Source organism: Syngnathus scovelli, chromosome 5, assembly GCF_024217435.2.
Source record: "Syngnathus scovelli strain Florida chromosome 5, RoL_Ssco_1.2, whole genome shotgun sequence".
Taxonomy (NCBI): domain Eukaryota; kingdom Metazoa; phylum Chordata; class Actinopteri; order Syngnathiformes; family Syngnathidae; genus Syngnathus; species Syngnathus scovelli.
The window spans coordinates 1,109,118-1,130,852 of NC_090851.1; the positions used below are offsets into that span (position 1 = coordinate 1,109,118).

Here is a 21,735-nt window from a genome sequence, read left to right on the forward strand (position 1 = left end):
CTTCGAAAGTAAAAAATGAGCCATTTTGAGCTCCTCCTCGCCAGTGGCCTTGCTGATGTAGTCCAGCTTGAAGAAATTCTTGTATTTATAATTCGTGTTGTGGAGGAACCCGACACAAACAGGACCCAATGTGGATGTTTTTGTCTCCCTCCGGTGGCCAAACCGATGACTCTTAAAAGTCAGTCATTTTTATTGACATTTGTTGGAAAGGTCAAAATAAATTTGATTTTATTTTTCCAAAAGTGTCACTTGGTTTATTGACGACAACAAACTCTCAGACTTTTTAAAAACTGTTCTCAGCAAAAATGAGAAGAAGTAAAAAAATTCCATAAAAACGAATTGACGGCGGCGGCGATCACGGGAGCCCCGCCTCCAGGATGCTTCCGACGAGCGTGCGATCCTTCAGAGCGTTTTCAACCGCCTTCTCGTCGAGCTTCAGGAACACCTGAAAACAAGCAAGAAACAGGATGAAATGTTGCACATCGTTTCAGGGTGTCTTGAAATGTCTCGAGGCCAAACGCTGGAGTTGCCGATACCTTGGTGAGCCGAGCTTCTTTGGCCTTCTTGAGAGCGAAGACACCGCGACTCTCCAGCAGCGAGCAAAGCGACAAACACTCCGACTGGCTGACCCCGCCCACCTGGCGTCGAGCGGCTAGTCGGCTGTGGACCTCGTGGAGCTGCGAGGGTGTGACGAGAAAAGGTCAGCGCGCTAAGCTGGGCAAAACGTTGGCTCGCACCGCGACGTTACCTTGCCGAGCAGGACCTCCTTGCTCTTGCCGGCCCGCACCAACATCAGCAGGCAGCACACCAGAAGTTTCTGCTGCAGCGGGAAACTTTCGTCGGTGCACGATGCCATGCGGTCGCCGTACACCTCGGACAGGACCCGCGCCACCTGGGGGACGCCGGCCGACACGCTGGACGAGTCTGAAATCACACGCGTGACCTCGGCGTGAAAATCAATCGACTAACAATGATGATGACATCATCACGAAAGCAGCGGCGGAGGCTCGGACCTGCGGCCGCACGCTGATCCGCCTTCTTCCTGTGTTCCGACTCGACGATCTCCACCGCCCGCCTGCCAACACACAGTCCATCGAATCAAGCAACCGATAATATCAAAGGATCGATCGTTCGCCACCGAGACGAACCTGCAGATGTCCAAGGCCTTCCTGGCGTCTCCCGACACCGACGAGACTTTACGGGCGCAAAACTGAACCGCTGCTGCGTCCAACACGCCTTCCGTGCATGCCTGACGACAATCGAATACAGACATGATAAACTGGACACACACAAGACAGCCTCACGCGAGTGTATCGCATGGGTACCTGCGCGAGTCGGTCTTGCACGATGGCGCTGAGCTGTTCTCGGCTGTACGGCGGGAAATTGAGCAGCAGGGGGCGACAGCCAGGCCTAGCCTGAAGGCGGGGTAGGATGCGGTCCGTTAGGTCCAAGGCGTTGGCGATTCCTACACCACATAAGCGTAATTTTAGAAAGCGGATCTGGATCGGACCTGGACATCCTGACGAGCAGATGACGATCATCTTACCGACAAGACAGAGTCGGGATTTGGGCAGGTGCGGCCACTCGAAAATGGTGTACAGGACGTCTTGACTTTTGCTGTCCAGCTGGTCCAACTCGTCCAGAACCAACAAGCTGAACAACAACAAGGAACTATGTTGAAGTGGTTTTGTTGAAACCAAAATCCAGTATCACTTGTCATCTCGGTCCCACCAAAACTATGTCGACGTAAGTTGTGAAGTTTCATTTGAACAAAAGTAGTGCTTTGCTACACCACTTATAGGCAATTTGGAAGCGCGTGTTGTCAATTAGTCAGGGATTTTGTGTACTCACACAGCTGGTCCAGGTCCGGTCAGGTGTTTCTGCAGACCTTTGGGGCCGGCAGACACGCTTAGCTTGTTTGCCAAAAGTGGGAAAATGGCGTGCGAGCTGCGCAGGTTCATGCAGTTCACCAGCAACGTCTGCACCTCCGACAACTCCTCCTAAACAACAAAAAGAGATGCTTTCATTGACCTCTTGGCCCAAAACTATAACTGGAAAAGGATTTTGAAAATCACCTACTCATGATTTGTGGATTTTATTTATTTGGTTGAAGCTTTACCTTCATATCACGCAGGACCCAGTTGAGACAGGCCGTCTTCCCTGACCCGGGCGCTCCGGAGACGTAAAGGCTGCCGGGTAGCCGCCGCACGGCCGTCTTATCCAGGAAGCTCCGGATGGAGGCGCACTCCGCTTCTCGGGAGACGAGGCGCTCGGGCGCCGCTGTGTGCAGCGCCTGCTTCACGCTCGCCAGGCCCTGCTCTGCAATGAAAATAAAATAAAAAGTATTTATTTGGATCGAAATTCCAATCACATTTACAAATGCAGTGCACTTGTTGTCATTTACAAAAAAAAAATATATATATATAGCAGAAGTCGTTTGTGATGACATTTTGCTTTGAGAAGACGTTTAGAATTTAGGTAACTGCATTATATTAGTTCACCACTAGATGGCACTAAACACAATGGGATTTAATTTGGACAGGGCATCCTATAAAAACTCATTTAAATCTTACAATGTGAGATTTGTAAAGTTCAGCAAAACGAACCAACAAGTTTTCCGCACGTTTGCGAGCCAACAAATACTTACTTTCAGCAAAGAGCCGACATGCCTCAGCCGCCGCCGCTTTCTTGTCAGGGCTCGGCCTCGCCGGGCTACCGGAGACCAACTCCGGGCGCCTCGGCGACGAGGCCGCGACGGGAGAGGACGGCGTCGGCTTGCGTTGACCCGGGACGGTGGCATTTTCGTCGAAGATTAAACGTCGCTGAGAAAACTGCGACACCCGCGTGGACGTTTTGCTCTGCTTGGGAGGCGACGCCAGCAGGGCGGTGTCCACATTGAGAGCATTGTCATCAACTTAAATCGGACAAAAGAAATTGACATTGAATTAGGGTTGCCATTGTGAACCAATTTAAAGCATTTTAACATCTGTGCAAAGACTCACCTGTGCGTTTCCGCGGGCTGAGGGGAAGCCTCACCGGGGTGGCCGGTGAGACAGAAAGCTGCGTCGGCGAGCCGTGAACGGCATCCGGTCGTCGGGGCGACAGCGCGGCGGGCGTCATCTTCTTTCCATGGGGTTTGGTGGGCTCAGGCGGGTTTGTTTTGGGCTTGGTCAGCACCCTGGCGGATTTGCGTCTGGGGAAGGACAGGGTGGGCTGAGGGTGAGCCTGCGAGCGAGTGCTCGGCATCTCCAAACCTAGAAGAGAAATAAAAATGTTTGATTATTCATGAACCGTTTGACCTCATTTGGAATTAAATATTGGGGGGGAGAAAAAAAATGGCAGTCTTAAGCAAATGCGCAAATTTAAAGATGTGTAACAATGCGATCTAAGTTTTTTTTAAAGAGACAAAAACATCTCTGAATGAGCGTTGCCAAAAGTGGACCTTTGCGGCAGCGCGGAAGGTAAAAGTTATTTGTTTTAAAAGATCTGATTCGTAGCGCCAAGGAAAAACGAACAATTTCACAATTTCAGAACACGCCAAAACACAATTTGATCAAATAATCAACATAAAGTGTCGATCCAATGCAAACAATTGAGGCGACTTGGATCGTTTAAAGGGCGAATATAATCATCGATAGTCGCTTACGTCCGTATTTGACAAATACGCACCCATAATATGCCATATCGGTACGACTTAAAGTGTTTATAAACTCACCTTTTTGTGAGGGTCGTTTAAGAAAAAGTTGCGTGTTGTCGTTTTAGGGTCGTGCTGCTCCTGCTCTTTTCTTCTTTGCTCTCGAACGCCGCAAAGTTCAGCGCCAAATATTGACCGCCTTCGCAGCCGCTTCCGGCCGACTTGCCGCTCTCTGATTGGTCCAACCCTTTCCAGCTCAATGTTCATTGGCCGCGCCCCAAAGACACCGGATGTTACGTTTACAGGACCATTTGAGGCGAGGCGGGAAATTCGACAGCTGTTGGTTTTGCCGGGAAAAGAGTTCAACATTAACATAGAAAAATGTTGCATATTCTGCGACTTTCAGTTTAATTTCATGCATCGTGCCATGTTATGAATGACACGTTCGCCAAATTTCATGCTGATTGAAGAAATTGGCGTCAGGGGCTGATATTAAGACCCCATCTATTTTAACAAGGATTCGAAGGAAAAACAAATACTTCACTCCTTGACTCCCCTTTTCCCCAACAGGACTAATTTTATTCAAAAGGTTTTCATGTGATAAAAACATGGCTGATTAACAAGAAAAAAACCGTGATGCGGCAAATGTGACACCAGAGTGACCCTGAAGATGATCATAATGAAGATGATGACGTCATCTGTGCACGCTGCTCCTCGTTAGAACTTTCCTATATTACACTCTTTGTACAGCACAAAAATAGATCAATGGTAACTAGGATTAATGTATTCTATGGTGTAAATATACATTTGCAAATAGATTCCGATTTTGTTTTAAATAAAAATAAATTTAGCACAGGTACCGTTATGGGACACAACGCGTGTAAGGCCACTGACGAGCAGCAGGGGGCGCCCCATCTGAAAGTGTTTTTTCATTTTGTGGATTCACAGCTGAATCGGTTTTTATTTTTTTCCTTTTAAGCTTAATGATCATTAAAAGTGACACCAAGACGCTCCGTCCTCTACATTCTCTCTGGCACTTTAGTGTTTCTTTTTTATTTGCTTTGTTAGCTGCTAGCAACTACGACCTGTACAAATTCTTGCATAGTAAAAGCAGCTGTGGGTCGCTTCCTGGCTGATGGACGCCGGCAACCCCCACCCCAGCCCAACACCCCCCCCCCCCCCCCCCTTTTCTTGAAACTATCCCTTTACGGTCAACTGGCAAAAAGCGGCCCAGTGAACGCAGGTTTTCCAAAAGTGAGACACTGGCTCTGAATTTCTAAGTTATGGCCAATGTCCCAGTGCCGCAAGTGCAAAAATGGGCATCATGCGTCTCTGGTGGCCAATGTGCAACATAAAAATTGTAGTAGAAATCCCCCCCCCCACCCCCCTCCTCCAAACGTTAACAAGCGCAGAAGATGGAGGGGATAGAAAGAAGGGGCTCAAAACAGGAATCAACAAGTTTCCCCCAAAAGACTTGACACCCTTCGGAATGTGAAACTCAACGAGCAGATGAGGAATCCAACAATCGACTTTTCGGACTGCCATCATTTAAGCTCCACCCGCCTTTGGCACATGGATGCAGTCGTTCCAAGCGCACCCTGGAGCGACGAAGAAAACCAAGCAGCAGAAAAAAAAAAAAAAAAAAAAGAAAGGAAGGAAGGAGAGAGCCCACATTCATGCATGATCATGCTTGTGTGTGTGTCCCACAAGATCAATGCTGGCACCCGACAAAAGAAAGAAAAAAAAAAAGAAGTGTATCAAAAGAGGGAATGTGCAGTTGTGGACGCCTGTGAAGATTTTTTTCTTTTTTGGTCCTCAAAGGTTAAAGAAACACAAACATCAAAAAGTCTCATGAGGTTTCTTCTCGTCTAGTCCACATGGCTGGTGCTGTGTGTGTGTTTGTGTATGCGTGTGTGTATGTGTGTGTGTGTGAGTGGACCTCCTCATTCCCCACAACACCAGACCGCACCAGACCAGACCAGACGCTTGGCTGCTGGGTTCAGGTGTTGAGCTTTAAGGTGCGTGCGTTCACCTTCCCACTGGTGGAGCAGGGGGGGCTCCTCGCAAAATGCCTGGGGAAAAAAGAAGTGGAAAGTAAATAAATCACACTGATGGACACACAACATACAAAAAGAATCTGGACAACTGACAACAACTGGACTGGCTTGGCTCGGCTTACCCTTGCCACTCTTACTGGGGTAGACCTTGTTGAAATGGCGATACTCCTCCGGAGGTGGAAGGTCCTCCATGGGGTGGAAGTTGAACTTGGATTCAAAATCATCTAGAGCAGGAAGAGAAAGGAACCTCGTCAGCTCGTTGTACGCCGCGAAGCGAGGCTAGCGTGAAGGACTCACCCATGATGAACTTGGAGGGGGTAGAGCTGGTGGAGTGTCCGTTGCGAATGGGTGGTGGCGGCGGTGGGGCTCCGGCGGGGTTGCGGGAGGGCAAGGAGGACGGGGGCGGAGGTTTGGGCCCCCGGCCCGCCGACTCCGTCGGGGTTGAGCTGTGGCCGCGGTACGGCGGGGGCGGCGGAGGGGCGTCGCGGTTGCCGTTGCGGGCGTTGGAAAGGGGCGCCTGAGGGGCTGGGTGGGGGCACATGGCACATCATGAGGTGGGGGCAACTCAAAAATCAATATTCAATAAAACATATTGCTTGGAAAGGATCGATTTAGACGTATACTAGAAAGACATGATAGTTATGCAATTAATAAATATGATCTGAGACGGACGGTTAAAGTATGCGTGTGTGCGCAAGTCAGGCAAAGGTTGGAGGGAAATGGCGACGGCGAGGTTGTTTGAGAGTCAAAGTTGAAAGAGTAAAAAAAAAAAACAACAACCCAGTGACGACGTGAAACAGCCTGGCCCCACTCTGCACAACCAAAACAACACAGCGACCCGTTCAAACTTGCAGGTAACATTCCAGCACGATTCAAAGGCAAACTCGGGTCTTGTCCACACGTGTTATCAAATGCTTCACGTCTTCCGTGTCGGAAAATGTTCAACTGAAGCTGTTCCCCCTAACCTTTGCGCTTTGTTACAGCTCCAGCTGTTGTGAAATGCGCTGAAGCAATGTGAGGGTACGCGAAATGACGTGTTCAGTGTTTTCACATGTTACCTGCTCTGCGCCCCGGCGGCTCCCTGGCGGGGGGCGGAGGTCGGCTGACCTGCGGGGAAGCTGACAAGGATGGCGGCGGGGGCGGGGCGTGGTTTCGCCCCTGCGCCGTGTGCTTTTTGCTCAGAGAGTTGTGCCTCTGTGGCAGCTCCGGGGCGCCACCGTCCATCTGGGCCGGCCCGTTAGAGAGCGGCGTGTGCGACCTGTAGGGCGGCGGTGGCGGCGGCGCGGAGGAGCCGCCGGTGGGGGGCCGGCTAGAAGACAGGGCGTTTTTGAGCACGTTGGAAGGAGTGGAACCTCGGTTGGGCGTGGGCGGCAGGGGCTTCTGCGCCGAGGACGCCGACACTTTCAGGTTGGGCGCGGGCGGGGCGTTGCTGCGGCCACCCCGGTTGAAGGGGGGCGGAGGGGGCGGGGCCGATGTGCTGTGCTTCATGCCGCCGCCTGAAGAGCCTCCGCCAGTGTTGGGGGGGCGGGTGATGTCGGGCAGAGAGGGCCGGTGAGAGCGCTGCTGCTCCGGCGGTGACGGCGATGACGAGCGGCCCGATGGAGGACGGGGCGCCGACGGCCGTGACCCCGGCGGTCTCAGGGCGGACCTGCCCACCGAGCCGCCGCTTGAACCGTCTGAGGGCGGCAAACCATAAAAATCAAAATCAGGAAACACAAACATGTCAAGTCAATGTACATTTACCAAATTCATTTAAGGCTGAATACAAAAAAAAGCACACAATAATGACATTGTTATTTTTTTTTTTACCTCCAGCTGGTCGCAGCTTTGGCAAGCCTCCTTGGAAGAGGCCCCCCATCCCCATTGGACCTCCTCCTCCTCCTCCTCCTCCTCCTCCACCTCCGCCAGATTCTGCAAAAAGACAAAATCGATAGGGACTATTGAGCCGCTGCTCTGGCTACAACAGATAAACAAGCCAGTTGAGAAGGATCCGCTTGCTCACTCTCGATGATGGGGGCGCTGCGGTCGTTGACCACGCCCACTTTCTTCAGCCTGGCCCCCTTGTGGATGTCGGACAGCAGGGCCCCTCTGCCTTTAACCTCGGTCGAGCTCAGCTTGGGAGGAGATGTGTTGGCCTGCCCGGGAAGGGGAACGCAACGGGTTAAAACGACTTGGACGGGGCCGGGCCGACTAAGAGTTCGCTCACCTGATGGAAGGTGGGGGGAGGCGGGGGTCCCGGAGGGGGTGGAGGGGGAATAGGCATCCTGTCCCTCGATTGGCACTTTCTTCTAGGACTTTTTCTTTAAGGACACTGACTCAGTGCCTCGGCTGCTGTGATATGCACCCACTCCTAAAAAAGAAAATAATAAAAAGAAATGACACACACGGCTTGAACAATTAATTCATACTGAGGACTCAGTTTGAGGCCCACAAATGAGTTTCTCCTGCTGGCCAATCCAGTGCTGCAACATGTGACACGAGCGAGCGAGCGCACGCATGCACACGCAATAAATGACTCAAGTCTCCGCATCTCCCCGAACAGGTTTCTTTCTTATTGTTGTTGCTCGCCGTGGAATCCAGCCCAGCAAGCCGGGAAACATGCGGTGACGTGAAAGTGAGAGGAAAATGTCCATTTTAAAGAACCAACACAAATACGACAGTATCGACTCGGGCCTGACCGATGCGGAATTTTTTTATTTGAGGCCGGTGCCAATTTTGATATTTGGCAAAGTAAAAACGAGGAAAACTGTTAGAACATGTGAGTATATTTGTTAAGACCTTGATCACTTAAATGAAATCATACGTCATTTCTTCATCGGTTAACTCACGAGGTTGACACAAGCCAAGCAGACGGGTAGTCGCCCCCTGCAGGCCAGCCGAGAGAAGGCTGGGATCCGACACACACGGAAGTTGTTCTTTTGACACGTTCAATCAACCAACCAGGCGCCCTTTGCAACCAAACATGTCCCCCATGGTATCATTGAAGATAAAAAAAATACAAAACAACATGGCCAAAGGTTGGCGGTGAACGAATTTCTGAGCTATTTTACGGGCAACATGAAGGCCCGAGTGGTGCCAAGGTGTCACTAGTACACAAGAAGCAATTGTTTCATAATAAACGCGTTAAACTCTACAGAAGTTGAACGACCAAGCTCGCTTCAAGTTAGCTGTTAAAAAAATCCTTTAAAATTAAAAGTTAAGTTAGCCTCAGGTTTACTTACCCAAACTCGACAAGGAAGCGATAAAGCGGCGTAGCCAAAAACAACATGGGTTGGGGGGGATTGTCTTTGTGGCAAATCCTTCTTTAGGTTCTTGGCGGAGAGCAAAATTCAAGTGAGAGGCCACTGGGCAAGGAGGAAAAACACCAGCACCAGCAGGCAGGTTAGCCGGCTAGCGACGCCCCTCTTAGCTTCGCGCTCCACGTCCAGAGGCGGTTAGCCCGAGGGGCTAATCGTCCGAAGTCGTCTATGAGTGCAATTAGCAGGTTAGCTCCGAAGCTAACGTGCTAAAGTGAAGCTAACTGCTTAGCATGTAGCTGTTTACGTTCAGTTGTCAGCGGCCAGGAGCGACAAGTTAAGGCGACGACTCGTCGTGTTCCTCCTTTTCGGAGGCGGCGATGGATCCAAACGTTGCGGGGAGACAGTTTGCCTTTAATTTCAGGCGCACCGTGAAGGCCTTTGCGGAGCCATCCTGTTTTGCTGGTTGGGCTCCTGCTGACTTCTTCTAAGCAAGCCCGGAAGCGAAGCGAACAGAACCCAAGCAAGCCAGCTACACAAAATGGAGGGAGGCAGCTTGGCTGGCGGTGCGTTCACGCACCGCGGAAACTGGAATCTCTGTCACTGCGAGTGGATGTCTGGCCCCCAGATAGATGGAAACACTGAAAAAACAGTCTGATAGATTAAATTAGAAAGCTATAGACATTGGTTGCACACAGTAAAGTGATTCACCAACATGAATATGATTTAATATTTCGCCGCAGTTACGGTGAATCGTGATATGTATAAAATGTGTGTAGTATGAAATTTCAGTAGTATAAATGCACATTCACAGAAGTTTATCGACGCATGCGCAGTTTCAACCAATTTATGGATCATGATCCTATTCTACCTACAAATTATCCAGAGGCCTGCCAAGTTCCACTAAAAGCGCAAAACGTATAAATAAATAATATTTGGATGACAGTGTATATGAAAATGTATTGTTTAAATAACCAACTTAATTCACTGACCCATTGAGAACACAGTCAAAGTCGTCGCTACTCGTCAATCTTCATGTGGAGAACATCTCTGGTCGACGCACTTCCGGCAAAGATGGCGCTGATGGTGGCGACCTTACGGAGGACATGGCGCGTGTTGAAATCAGCATCCTCCGTCCTTCCCCCTGACGCTGCCCGCTCACAGAGCTCAGTTAGTAGCCACTTAGTTCCCGTGACCTCGTTGTCCAGACCTCCATGGCCGGAGACGAAGCTGGTGCCCGAGGAGGAGCAGCGGCGGCAGCACGCTGTCCTGACGAGCACCGTCAACCGGCTGATCGAACAAGACGATTTCGGCCGTCTCTTCGCCATCGTGCACTTCGCCGGCCGCCAGTGGAAGGTGTTGTGGACAAAAATATGCTGTTGATTCAGTTTAGACAAAATCAGTGCTTTGGTGCTATCTGATTTCTGATCTTGTGGCATCTTGGTGCCCAAGAACCATGTTGAGTTTTAGACAAACGTTACTGCCATCTCAAGTTTGCCTAAGTGACACCGTTCGCTTATCCGTCCCACAGGTGACGGACGAGGACCTGATCCTCCTGGAGAGCCACGTGGAGGCGGAGTGCGGCGATCGATTGTTTCTGGAGAAGGTGCTGCTGGTGGGGGCGCGTGACTTCACACTGGTGGGCCGGCCGCTGCTGGCCAAGGAGCTGGTACGCGTGGAGGCCACCGTGCTGGAGAAGACGCAGTCGTGGCCCAAAGTGCACATGCGCTTCTGGAAGCGCCACCGCTTCCAGCGCAAGAGAATCATCGTGCAACCGCAGACCGTGCTCAGGATCAACCGCGTGAGGCTGGCCCCGGCGCTCACGTGACCGCCGGCCTCCTGGTCACCGTGTGACAATTGGGCACACTACCGGAATGGCTCCCTCGTCTGCAAGGCAAAACTGTGGACAATTGCGTACAATGCACCCAACTCGACCCACCAATAACATGTACGTGTTGTACTTGTGCGCACAAATGTCATGCAGGAGTTGGAGGCGGTAGCCGTGGTAGCCGCCCACCTGCTCCGAAAATAGCTCAGCTTTGATGGGACATTGTGATTTCCTTGGAACAGTGATCTAAAAAAACAATTAATTGTTGGCAATATATCATTAAAAAAAACAGATTTTAATGAAAGCTTTCTTGTAAACACTTCATAGTAATCATCATAGTAAGCATTTTCCTTCTTTATTGAACAAAAGGTCCTTCCGAAAAGGGCCCAAGTGAGCTCAGGGGGACGCGAAGGCACCAGGGCGCTAACGTGCTAAGTGCTAACCCAATCGTGCTAAAAGGTGGCTGTGCTAAAACCTGATTGTGACTGACTTCACGCTTTCATAGGTGGCGTTCCCTTTCCACTTGCGCATCATAGCAGACTCTTTTCCTCCACATTTGAATCTGCTTGTTGCTTTCCAATTGTGTCGTGTGTGTATCATGTTATGTGTATTTTTGTTTTTCACAAGTGTATTTTGTATCATTCATTCCGAGTGGTGTGGCCATCGCTGCCCGTCAGTGGCCCGCTTGGGCGAGACAAGCAACCGGTTTTAAAAGAGGATTTCCAGAATGATTTCCAAAAGTCTGATGAGATTGGTCCAGAACATGGAGTCCTCGTCAAAGTCCGGGCCGTCGACATCGTCCGCCTCCGTTTTGTGGGAGTCCTCAGCTGAGGAGCCTGTGGCGAAGTGGTCCATCGGGGTGGCGGGATCGCGGTAGACCCTCATCTCAAAGTCGCTGCGTCGGTGCGACGGGTGCCCGTAGATGGCGACCCCCACCGGCCGGGCGAATTCAGCAGGTACGACCACGGCGTCGCGGCCGCAGGTGACCGACTGCAGCTTGTAGGCGTCGAAGCTGGGCCTCAGCGTGGCGTCCGACACGTACAGGTCGGCATCGCCCGTCACGCTCAACATGTGCAGGATGATGGCGCCGTCGTGGTTGAGCCGCAGGTAGCTGTAGTTGCCCGCGCCCACCTGGCCCCGCACCACGTGCAGCAGGACCCATTCGGCGGGGACACCAGCCGCCGCATCCTCCGGCCTGCACAGCGGGCAGCGTAGAAACAGGAAGATAACGATGGCGGCGGCGGCAGCAGCGACGCGGGAAGGTGTCATTGCAGCGGACACATGTGGCCGACAAATGGCAGCTGTCGGTCGGCGGTGACGTCACTAGCTGGACGCCGCGTTGGCCACATCTGCACAATCACATCACGTTGTAAGTAAAATGCTTTTGTCCTGTTGTCCATAAACAGGTGCTAAGTTTTAAATATGCATCTCATGAACATTATACTTTTATGATTGGCATTATTTCAAAAGACCGTTTTATTATCGAACACAGAGCGGCAACAAGTGCCACGCTGACGCTCAGCTTTGTTTGCAACCCAAGGACACTTTGTACAACTTTGGCTATGTTCACACAAGCAACATTTCAAAGTCAAATGCACACTTAGAAGACGAGTTTTGTTTGTATCGCCAAAAATGGACTTGTTTGGCTTCGTTAGCTACTTAGCGGCTAGTCGCAATGAGTTCATGCTCCGCTCAGGTCTCGAGTGAAAACGACCACAAAACGCGACCAAAGCTGAGTCTACGTAAACGAGGATAAAGAAGAAAGACACGTCAATCATTAATAACATTTAAACACGCTTCTGTGGTCACTTACGCGGCTGACAGTTGCTCCCCATTTTCCCTTTCTACCGTAAAGCTCAACAACCTGCTCAGCGAAGTTGCTCTTCTTCGCCTCACCGGTCACCACAGCGACTGCAAATACTCAATGGCGCCCTCAACAGGAAGAGACGTGAACTACCACTAAATTGACTGCTTTTAACAGGGATTTTTAATTCATATTGCCAGTAATTTATCGACATTAAATTGCCAATTACAGTTATTGATATCATAAAACACGACACGAGTGTATATTAATGCTTGCATCTATCATGGACGTTGTTTTTTTTTTAATTTTGCAACCCTGCTAGGCAAAGTGCAGTCAATGTGAATTTTACTGCAATTGATTTGTGAAAGTGGCTCCCAAAATGTCGTTTTAATGAGTTAATCACGCAAAAATAAAGGCACGTTGTATAATCCTTTCACTTTAATGAACACCGAGCATACTTCGAACATAAAAGAAACGAAACAATAAATATTCCTGGGTGTGATGTCCGGGGAGGTCTGGATAACTCAATGTTTCCAAAAGGACATCAAACTCTAAATATGATATTCTTGTACTCCTACCACAAATCAAAATCATTGCGTTTCTTTCGTCTTTTCATTTCACTTTCCACAAAGCAGTCGACCAATTAATTTAAGGCTTCCGGATAAGGAAGGGGTTGGGGGGGGTCATTAGAAGAGAATTACGTCATCATCAGGTGGTCTTGTACAAACTTTAGGGACGGACGGGGGTGCAGAAAGGTTCTGTCGTGTAATTTGTAGGACTGCGCTAACCTTGCTCAAACAAAAAGCTTCAAAATGGAGGATGTGGCTGGCCTAGGTGTTAACAGCAACTGACCTGTCTGTCCGAAAGATAGAAAGAAAAGACAAAGAAATAAAAAATTAAAAAAAAGGAGAAAGGAAAACTTTTTCTAGTAGTGTGTTGGGAAATTGAGAGGGGGGAAAAAAATCTAATCAACACAAATTTTCACACAAGATGGGTTTACTGAATAAGAATTCATAGAATTATTAGAACAGAAAAGTATTGGCTGAAATACTTAGTTATTTTGTCCATGACAAGCATTTTGTCATGTTTCAGACTTTTCATCTATTTCTATTTTCACCTGTGTATTTTTGTAGCATATTTTTGGCCAATATATTTTTGCCCCCATTTTCCCTTATTCATTTCTCTCTCAAAATATTTCAGTCAAAATTAGGTAGTCACATTTGTCTGTATTTTTGCCTAATTTTAAAAAATAATTTCTAATTTTCAATCATTTGTATTTTTTAGCAATTTTTTTTATGCACCATCATTTTGTGACTTCATAACTTGCCTACATCCCCAATTTTTTCCTCTAATAAACACCAAATCAAGAATCTCAAGTGATAGGGATTATGTTGTATTTTTTTTACATCCCATATAGGTTTTTGATATTTTTTTCAGAATTTTTTTTAAATTTTCACTCAATGAATTTACTGTACTTCTTTCTCAAATGTATTTGAGTATTTTGTACTTTCCACCGCTCGATATTGTTTCGTCGTACTACTTGCATTTTGTGTGCTGGGAAATCGAAAAAGTCAAAATAAAAACTCGCCTAATAATACCAAATCAAGATTCTCACACGTGATTAGTTTGTTAGGAATTCATATTACCAGTCGGACTATTATCGATCGGCCGCACTGATTTGACGACGTAAAAAGTCGGAGCGCGCGAGCCGACCTCCCGGTGCCTTTTTAACACACTTGGCCGACAACGCTGAGCCAGTCATGCATGATAAACAGGGCTTCACAGTTGTCTGGAGGCAGGCGGGGATGATGACGACGAGTCTTGGCGGCGGTCGGGTTAAGAGGGGGCGGGGCTAAAAACAAGCATCCCTGTCAGTCCAGGTGTAAATGATGTAGCAGTCGTGTAGTCTGTGTAATTCTTGGCTTTGCGGTGTTCAGCGTCTGGAGAGAAAACCAACGTCCGCGGTCCATTTTCTACCGCCTGAGGAAGACGGAGCGGGGCTGGCCTGGAAGAAGGGGCGGGGAATGGTAATGGAGCGGAGGGGAAGTGGGGCGGGGGGTGTGCGTCTCAAACGGGCGGCGCCTTGCGCTGCATTAGATAGTGGTGGATGTCGTCGGCGTCGCGTTTGAGCCAGGCGGCGTTGAGCAGGATGTTCTCGCAGCACTGCTGCACCGTGCGCTCCACCGCCGGCGTCGGGTGACTCTCGAAGAAACTCTGTGGGGAAACGGCAGATGTTAGCGCGGCGCCAGGGTGAAAATCAAATCAAATCAAAATCCCACCTTGACTTCGGCGGCCATTTTGTCGATGGCAAACCCGTCCACTGTCAGCTGGAAGGATGACAAAGAAAATAAATGGCAACTGTAAATGTTGAAAATGTTTCTCACAATAATTAGGAAAGCGATAAAAAGGCTCTTGTTTAGTTGCGCAAGTGTCCCTAATGTTTTGACTTGTGGCGCTCTTATCCATCGGAAACGCAGCGGCGCTACCGCTAAGTGTCATCACATGATTTTATTGTCACGATAATGACCTTGATGAGCCGGGACAATAAAAATCCGCCCTGGTAGTGATTATGAAGTTCCTCCCAGTTGTCCTTGACAAACTTCCAGGCGGCTTTGCGGCCGTGTTTGCTGCTGCCCGCCACGCCACCGATCACAGACACCGTGTCCTGCGGACGGACCTCTTCCTGAACGCAAAAACAACACACACACGGGTTAACTCGTGCGTGTGCGCACCGTGGTTGTTTTATTTCTTTTTCTTTCGATCGGGGAAATAAATCAAGCTTTGGCTTACCGAGAGAGCGAAGGTGAGCACTCTCTGGATGAGGTCCGGCGCCGAGATCGCGCCGAGTACTCGCTCGATGCGATTCTTCTCCTCCTGCATGTCGGCTTGCTTGTGAAGCTGCGACAGAAGGACGCGTCGTCAACCGTCTACCAGAGGAGCACACACAACAGCGGCGTCCGTCTTACCTTCAGCATGGTGTCTAACGTGTTGCTGTCGCCGTGCTTCAGCACTGTTAAATAAACCTGAAAACCAAGACAACGTTAACCGTCCGCAGCGTAGTACCGCTTTGCGCCACAACACGCGTGAAGTTTACCGGGCTCCTGAGGTCGGCAGGCAAAATGTTTTTGCCATCCACGTGCTCCTTGAATCTCCGCCGGGCCTCCTCCAAGGTGGGCTTGTGTCCCGCCTTGCCCAACTTGCCTAGAACCAGACTCCTGAGCAGAGCGTCCAGGTGCCCTGCGGGGGGACAACATGATTTAAGAATCAATCAAAGCCGCCTCTACCTTCCCACCGTCGTCTCACCTTCTCCAGCCTTGCAGTCCCAGCCCAGGCGGAGTCCGATGGGCGTGAAGAGGTCTTGGATAAACTCCTGGATTTCGTCGTGGTAGTCGGTGTGGGACAACAGCGAGGACAGGACGCCCAGGTTGCAGCTGAGGTCGCTCCACACCGTGTAGTTGGGCTCGTTGACAAAGGCCTCCATCAGACGCAGCACCTCCACCGTGCTGATCATGCCTGCGCGGGACTTTGCCACAACACATTTATTACCCGTGTGACAAAACAAGACTTTTTTTATGATTTATTTATTTTTAACTCACAAGGGAGAAGAGGTCGTTCTGAAGGCTGAGGCGGTCCACGGGCTGCAGGCTGAGGTCTCGGATACCGGGCAGCAGGCTCTGCAGCATGGATGGGCTGTACTGCATGCGGTAGAAGCCCACCGTGCCGGGATTGATCTGAAAAGCGAGCGGCGGGTCAGAGCCGGTCCGTGTCGTCCGTTCCAAGGCCCCCGTTCGGGCGTGCTGACCTTCACCCACTGGTCGGGGGTGACGCCTTGCAGGGTGATGATGGTCTGGGGTTTGTCCAGTAGAACCTGGACTTTGTTGCAGGTGGGGTCCTGGCTGGTGCAGATGCTGATGGGTACCATCCAGTAAGGGCAATCCTCACCTGGGAAAGATCCTTAGCGTGAACTTTAATTTCCATACATACAGATGCAATGATAAAGCAAAGAAATTGGATAGAAGTTGAACAGCTCTTAAGTAAACAAATGTGTTGAAAAAGTACTTGCCATTATGAGGTCCGCTAGCGCAGAACTTCTTCTGAGAGATTGTGAGGACGCGGTCCTCGCCGTGCTTCAAACGAGACGGACGAGGAGTCACAAGCCAGTTCCTCAAAGTTATTGTTTTGTTTTTTTTGACTCACCTGCTCCTGCTCCACCGCAATAATGGGGAAGCCCATCTGTTTGGTCCACGAGCTCATCACCGTGGCGATGGGTTTGCCGCTGGCTTGCTCCAAACATTCCCAGAGGTCCTCTGAAGAATAAAATACACGTCTTAGCGTCCACGGTTATTGCTGGCAGTGAATTGGTTAATATACAAAATACAGCCAAGTGCGAATAAAGAGGTTAGCACCATTCATTGGAGTACCTCGTTTAATAAAAAGAAATCTTTAAGGCGCTTTTTCTTCCTCGTCTTCCTGACTAGTACCAAAAAGATATGGCGCCATCGTACCTGTTGAGGCATTTTTGTGCTGGAACTTCAATAAATAGGCGTTCATTCCTTTCCTGAAGTCCTGCAGAGAAGCAAGCAAAGGTTCGGTTAGTTATTTTGGGATTCGGAAACAAATGACAAATAAAGTTTTTGGAAATGCCGGACCACCTCGTCGCCAATGTAGCTGTGCAACATTCGGATCACCGACGCCCCTTTGCTGTAAGAGATGGCGTCAAAGATTTCGTCCACTTCGGACGGATGGCCCACGTTCACCTGAGGGAGGCGGAAGACGAAACGGGCCGTCAGCGCGGCGAAGCGACGGCGCCGCCACCGCTGACCTGACGGTTGCCCACCTCGATGGGATGACTGCTATCCAGCGCGTCCAGGTCCAGAGCACGCGTGTAGTCGGCGGACACAAACTGCGTCCAGATGTCGTACTCTGGGAAGCAGTGGTCCACGCAAAGGTACTCGATCCAAGACGCAAAGCCCTCGTTGAGCCACAAGTGCGTCCACCATTCCTGCGGGCAAAACAAGCACGCGTTGTCTTCGTGGCCGTTTGGAACATTTGGTTGATTTGTGCAGCTGTCGCCAGGTTACCATGGTGACCAAGTTTCCGAACCACTGGTGAGCGAGTTCGTGACCCACCACCAGCGCCACCCACTGCCTGGAAGACGCGCACGAGTTCTTTGGGTCAATAAGCAGCGCCGTCTCCCTGCACAGAAAGCAAACAACACGCTCTGGAACCACAATTTTTTCGTTTTTTTAAATGATCCAGTTTGATCCAGTTTTGATCCAGATATTTGCCAGCAATGTAAACGCACATGAGTTGCGTTCATCACAGTTTTGCTCCCATGGATCCAAACTACATTTTTGGATCCAAACGAGCAGGAACGGTTAGCTACCTGTAAGTAACAAGGCCCCAGTTTTCCATGGCACCTAAAAAAAAAATTAAAAAATCATTTTTCACAGCGGCTTGTGTGCTCGCAGAACGTTGCGGAGACAACCACCCACCGGCAGCAAAGTCGGCAATGGCGATGAGATCAATCTTAGGCAAAGGATAAGGAACATCGAAGTAGTCTTTGTAGAACGGTAACGTCTTCGTTGCCACCTGAACACACGGAAAAAAATTTAATGAGTCCCCAGCGGACGAGCGCTGCTTACACCGACAACACGGATGAAAATAGGGGCGCTCGTTTCCAAAAGCACAGGCCGTGTTGCCAGATAAGCTACATTGTTGCTATATATAGCAACTGGCCGTTCATTTCGAACAGGTTCATGTTTACATACAAAAATAATGGTGCTTGTTTGGTACGACGAGAACTAAAGAAAATTCCAGAAGGGGGGAAAGAACAAAAAAAAAGGTCAATGTCATTAGTTTTTTTTCTTCAGCAGAAGATAAAGTGGAACGAGGAAGACGGGCAAGCTCACCTCCAGGGCAAAGCGACCCTGCTCGGCTTTCCCCACCGGCGTGTAGACGCGCACCAGCACGCCGTCCGACGACTGACTCTCCACGTAGTCGAACTCGCCGATGACGAACGCCACCAAGTACGTGGACATGACGGGCGTGGTGCCAAACTTGATCTCCACCAGGTCCTCCTCGTTGGGGTTCGGTTGCCGCTCCACCACGTTCTGGAGGAACGTAAATGCGGAGATGCTAACGACGTGCGCAAAGATAGCGACGGGAAGTGGATTGTTCTCGTACCATGTTGGACAAGGCCACGCAGTGCTTGGGGACGATCAGCGTGATATCAAAGGTGGCTTTGATGGCCGGCTCATCCCAGCAGGGGAACGCTCGGCGGGCGTCCGTGGCCTGAGGAGTTCAAATTTCAGATCACGGTAGGAAGCAACTAAAGTCTGGCCCGTCCGGAAAAGGCACAAACATCTCACCTCAAATTGCGTGACGGCAGCGTAGCAAGTCTCGCCCGCGGTGTTGGTGTATTTACTCCTGTAGAAACCTTTCATTTTGTCATTCAGCTCCCCGGCAAACTTGATCTTCAGCACGCCAGAACCTTACAAGGAAGAAAGAGCAAAATGTCCAATAAAGTTACGTAAGAAGATTCAAGCACGCCTTCTTGGGCAACAATTCAATTTTTGGGCGTTACCAACTTTTAAAATGAGCGTCTTTTTGTAATCTTCTCACCTGTCTTTAGAATTGAAGGAAAGGACAAGGTCACCTTCTCGTCCTCATTTTGATAGTTGAACCCCGTGGCGTCAATTTCTAAAAAAAAAAAAAAAAAAAATACAAGACTCAAGTGATCATGTGATGAAAAAAAAAAAGCGGTGTGGTACAAATCAATCGCTCACCGTCTCCTCCATGAGGCACAAAGGAGGCGGTGATGATGTCGATGTCGGCACAATTCATCACAATCTGATTGGTGGCTTGCGTTACCTGCACAGGCAACACAAACAGATCCAAAGTTCACAAATCATCTCTTTTCAAGGAACACCATTTGACCAAAAAGGGACTTTCGGAAATTTCGGGCGGACAAACCCTCGAGCCACTCCATCGAGTCTTTGAGTGAATTGTTGGAACTACTTTGAGAGGTTGGAATCTACTCACACCGCTCACGTTCATGTGTGTGGGGAAAGTTGACCATTCCAACGTCTTGAGAATTGTGACATAGGACGGAATGTGACCAGTCAAGAAGTGACCTTACTGTGAAACAAGCAGAGCTTGCTATGTTTCTTCTTCATTTTTTATTAGATCACATTTGATCTGGAAATAATTGTGTCTTGGAGATTTTACAACAGTGATAGGATAGAAATCACTATGTGTGTGAGATTATCAGCGTAGACAACACACAATACAAACAAAAGTTAAATGATGAAAAGTTACCTAGTGTTGCTTTAAGATGAAAAAAAATCCATGTGTGTGTTGTGCGTGTGCGCGTGCGTGCGTGCGTGTCGGGCCTTGTCAAACACTAACCATCTTGCAATTATCCATCCACCGACTACGAATGACATTTGTTCTTATTAATCTTATTACGTTAATATTATTACCACCACAACTGCAAACAGTTGTTTAGCGGTCACGCACCGGTGAGGAAAAGGGCTTAATCGCGCAGGCAACATAAAAATACAATGATTAGTCGCAGTGACAAGCGATGTTAGCTAGCGCGCTAATTGCTAACCGCTAAGCTAACATGAGAGTGCAAGTCTTGGGCGATTTGGCGTCCAGACACACAAAACTGAAGCATAGCAGTATCTAAAACAACAACATTAAACATTAGTTATATTTTAATGGAAAATGTGCACGTCGCCATATTTCTTCTAAATGGGAAGTCCTTGTTGGGCTACGACAGGCGAGCTAATGGCCAACTGACTGACATATTACATAAGGGAAGAAAAAAAAAAAATCAAGAGTGCATTGAGTGAGTGAGTGAGTGAATGACAGGCGTGTTGTGTCACGTTTGAGTTGCAAGTACCTCCACCATCGCCTGCATCTTGCCGCCGAACGTGAAGTTGACCAGGTCGGGCTGCAGAGAGAGCCCGTAGTTTACGGGGTACACGTCCGTGGGTAGCCGCTCGAAGGGCCTCCTTTTGGCCATGGCTGCTGTACACTGAGCGGCCGCTCTCACCGTGGGAAGATCTGCAACGATTTGACGGACTTTTATTAGTGCGCACGGGAGGACAGTGGACGCTGGTCGGCCGCTGAGTCTTTGCACCAGCAGGGAGGACTGCGTGAGCGTGCGGCTCAGAAGGAGCGACATCAACCGGAAGCTTCGCTCTCTCGCTGTCGGATCACACTCACAGCGAGTCTCCTCCCGTCACGAGCGGAATTTCCGAGGTCCCAATCGGAAGCGGTTGATGGCGTGGTCCCACCCCACCAGGGCAACACACTCCGCCCAGGCTACCCAACAGCATGCCAGCTTCTCAGACAACACCCTGAACTGGTCGCCAGCCAAACAACCAGTCAGTCACACCCTCATGCACACCGGAGTCATTCCACGTTGCACGCATGTAATAATAATGATCATAATAATAATAATAATAATTAGAACCAGTGCAACAATTGCTCCATACAGTGCTGTACATGGAGCAAAATGAAGTCACACAATAAACGCAGGTAAAACAAATTCATAACCAAGACAACAAAAAACACAGTAAAAAAAACTAAATTTATATGAATATAAATGTAGTTTAGTAATAATAACAATAAAGTTCATGAATGCTTAAGTGTTTGGATAATGTTGTAGTGTCATTAAATCATTTATACTCACTTTATCCGTGGACGCGTTGCTTGTTGTTCGTGTTACGTAGCCTGAAATATTACAATATATTCAACACTACGAGTCTAATAAAATGAAAAAAATAATTTATGAAATGTAGCTTGATCACGTCAGTTTTTGAAATGGAATGAGATCTCTGATACTTAAAAAAATATATATACCCCTTCTTAATTGAAAAAGTGGACAATCAGCGGACGCATGTGTGACGTCATGCCAGGTTTGTGTGCTCACCCTTTGTCGGATCACGTGCGCGCGGCCACGTTTACCCTGACGTCACGGAACCGCATTGGGGTGCGGTGCGCGCGCACGCTACGTCAGAACAGCTCAACTTTTTCTTTTTTTTTTTTTAAATCTTCCAAGCCGATACCCGCAAAATGAGAAAATGAGATGTGAGAAAGTACAAATACTTATGTATTTGTGAAAATTTGTTGCTATTCACTAAAATTGTTGCTAAATTATCAAA

General features: G+C 49.1%; 5 protein-coding genes across 5 annotated transcripts; 1 reads left to right on the top strand and 4 right to left on the bottom strand.

Annotated features, from left to right (window-relative positions):
• Nucleotides 1-211: 211 nt before the first annotated feature.
• Nucleotides 212-4,036, bottom strand: cdc6 (cell division cycle 6 homolog (S. cerevisiae)). Its single transcript, XM_049720920.1, has 12 exons — nucleotides 3,716-4,036; nucleotides 3,003-3,254; nucleotides 2,648-2,914; nucleotides 2,120-2,319; nucleotides 1,852-2,000; nucleotides 1,547-1,653; nucleotides 1,326-1,465; nucleotides 1,149-1,249; nucleotides 1,014-1,075; nucleotides 749-924; nucleotides 537-677; nucleotides 212-445 (listed from the first exon to the last, which is right to left on the bottom strand). The coding sequence occupies exons 2-12, from the start codon at nucleotides 3,244-3,246 to the stop codon at nucleotides 356-358; spliced, it is 1,677 nt and encodes a 558-aa protein (XP_049576877.1). The 5' UTR covers nucleotides 3,247-3,254; nucleotides 3,716-4,036; the 3' UTR covers nucleotides 212-355.
• A 150-nt stretch (nucleotides 4,037-4,186) lies between these two features.
• Nucleotides 4,187-9,503, bottom strand: wipf2a (WAS/WASL interacting protein family, member 2a). The gene is made up of 8 exons (XM_049720921.2): nucleotides 8,913-9,503; nucleotides 7,898-8,041; nucleotides 7,694-7,826; nucleotides 7,501-7,602; nucleotides 6,750-7,367; nucleotides 5,989-6,216; nucleotides 5,814-5,915; nucleotides 4,187-5,706 (listed from the first exon to the last, which is right to left on the bottom strand). Exons 2-8 carry the CDS (start codon nucleotides 7,952-7,954, stop codon nucleotides 5,663-5,665), a joined length of 1,284 nt encoding a protein of 427 aa, XP_049576878.1. The 5' UTR covers nucleotides 7,955-8,041; nucleotides 8,913-9,503; the 3' UTR covers nucleotides 4,187-5,662.
• Nucleotides 9,504-9,771: 268 nt separating this feature from the next.
• mrpl21 (mitochondrial ribosomal protein L21) lies at nucleotides 9,772-11,059 on the top strand. Its single transcript, XM_049720925.2, has 2 exons — nucleotides 9,772-10,283; nucleotides 10,459-11,059. Exons 1-2 carry the CDS (start codon nucleotides 9,963-9,965, stop codon nucleotides 10,753-10,755), a joined length of 618 nt encoding a protein of 205 aa, XP_049576882.1. The 5' UTR covers nucleotides 9,772-9,962; the 3' UTR covers nucleotides 10,756-11,059.
• On the bottom strand, nucleotides 11,030-12,723 carry c5h6orf120 (chromosome 5 C6orf120 homolog). The gene is made up of 2 exons (XM_049720926.1): nucleotides 12,569-12,723; nucleotides 11,030-12,104 (listed from the first exon to the last, which is right to left on the bottom strand). The coding sequence occupies exon 2, from the start codon at nucleotides 12,022-12,024 to the stop codon at nucleotides 11,464-11,466; it is 561 nt and encodes a 186-aa protein (XP_049576883.1). The 5' UTR covers nucleotides 12,025-12,104; nucleotides 12,569-12,723; the 3' UTR covers nucleotides 11,030-11,463.
• Nucleotides 12,724-12,979: 256 nt separating this feature from the next.
• On the bottom strand, nucleotides 12,980-20,817 carry npepps (aminopeptidase puromycin sensitive). The gene is made up of 23 exons (XM_049720905.1): nucleotides 20,469-20,817; nucleotides 19,348-19,432; nucleotides 19,184-19,261; nucleotides 18,931-19,052; nucleotides 18,746-18,853; nucleotides 18,472-18,672; nucleotides 18,055-18,151; nucleotides 17,946-17,979; nucleotides 17,641-17,755; nucleotides 17,397-17,561; nucleotides 17,212-17,316; nucleotides 17,065-17,125; nucleotides 16,757-16,866; nucleotides 16,623-16,686; nucleotides 16,362-16,501; nucleotides 16,156-16,290; nucleotides 15,863-16,082; nucleotides 15,654-15,796; nucleotides 15,526-15,582; nucleotides 15,350-15,457; nucleotides 15,087-15,242; nucleotides 14,839-14,886; nucleotides 12,980-14,773 (listed from the first exon to the last, which is right to left on the bottom strand). Exons 1-23 carry the CDS (start codon nucleotides 20,751-20,753, stop codon nucleotides 14,627-14,629), a joined length of 2,784 nt encoding a protein of 927 aa, XP_049576862.1. The 5' UTR covers nucleotides 20,754-20,817; the 3' UTR covers nucleotides 12,980-14,626.
• Between the last annotated feature and the right edge of the window lie 918 nt (nucleotides 20,818-21,735).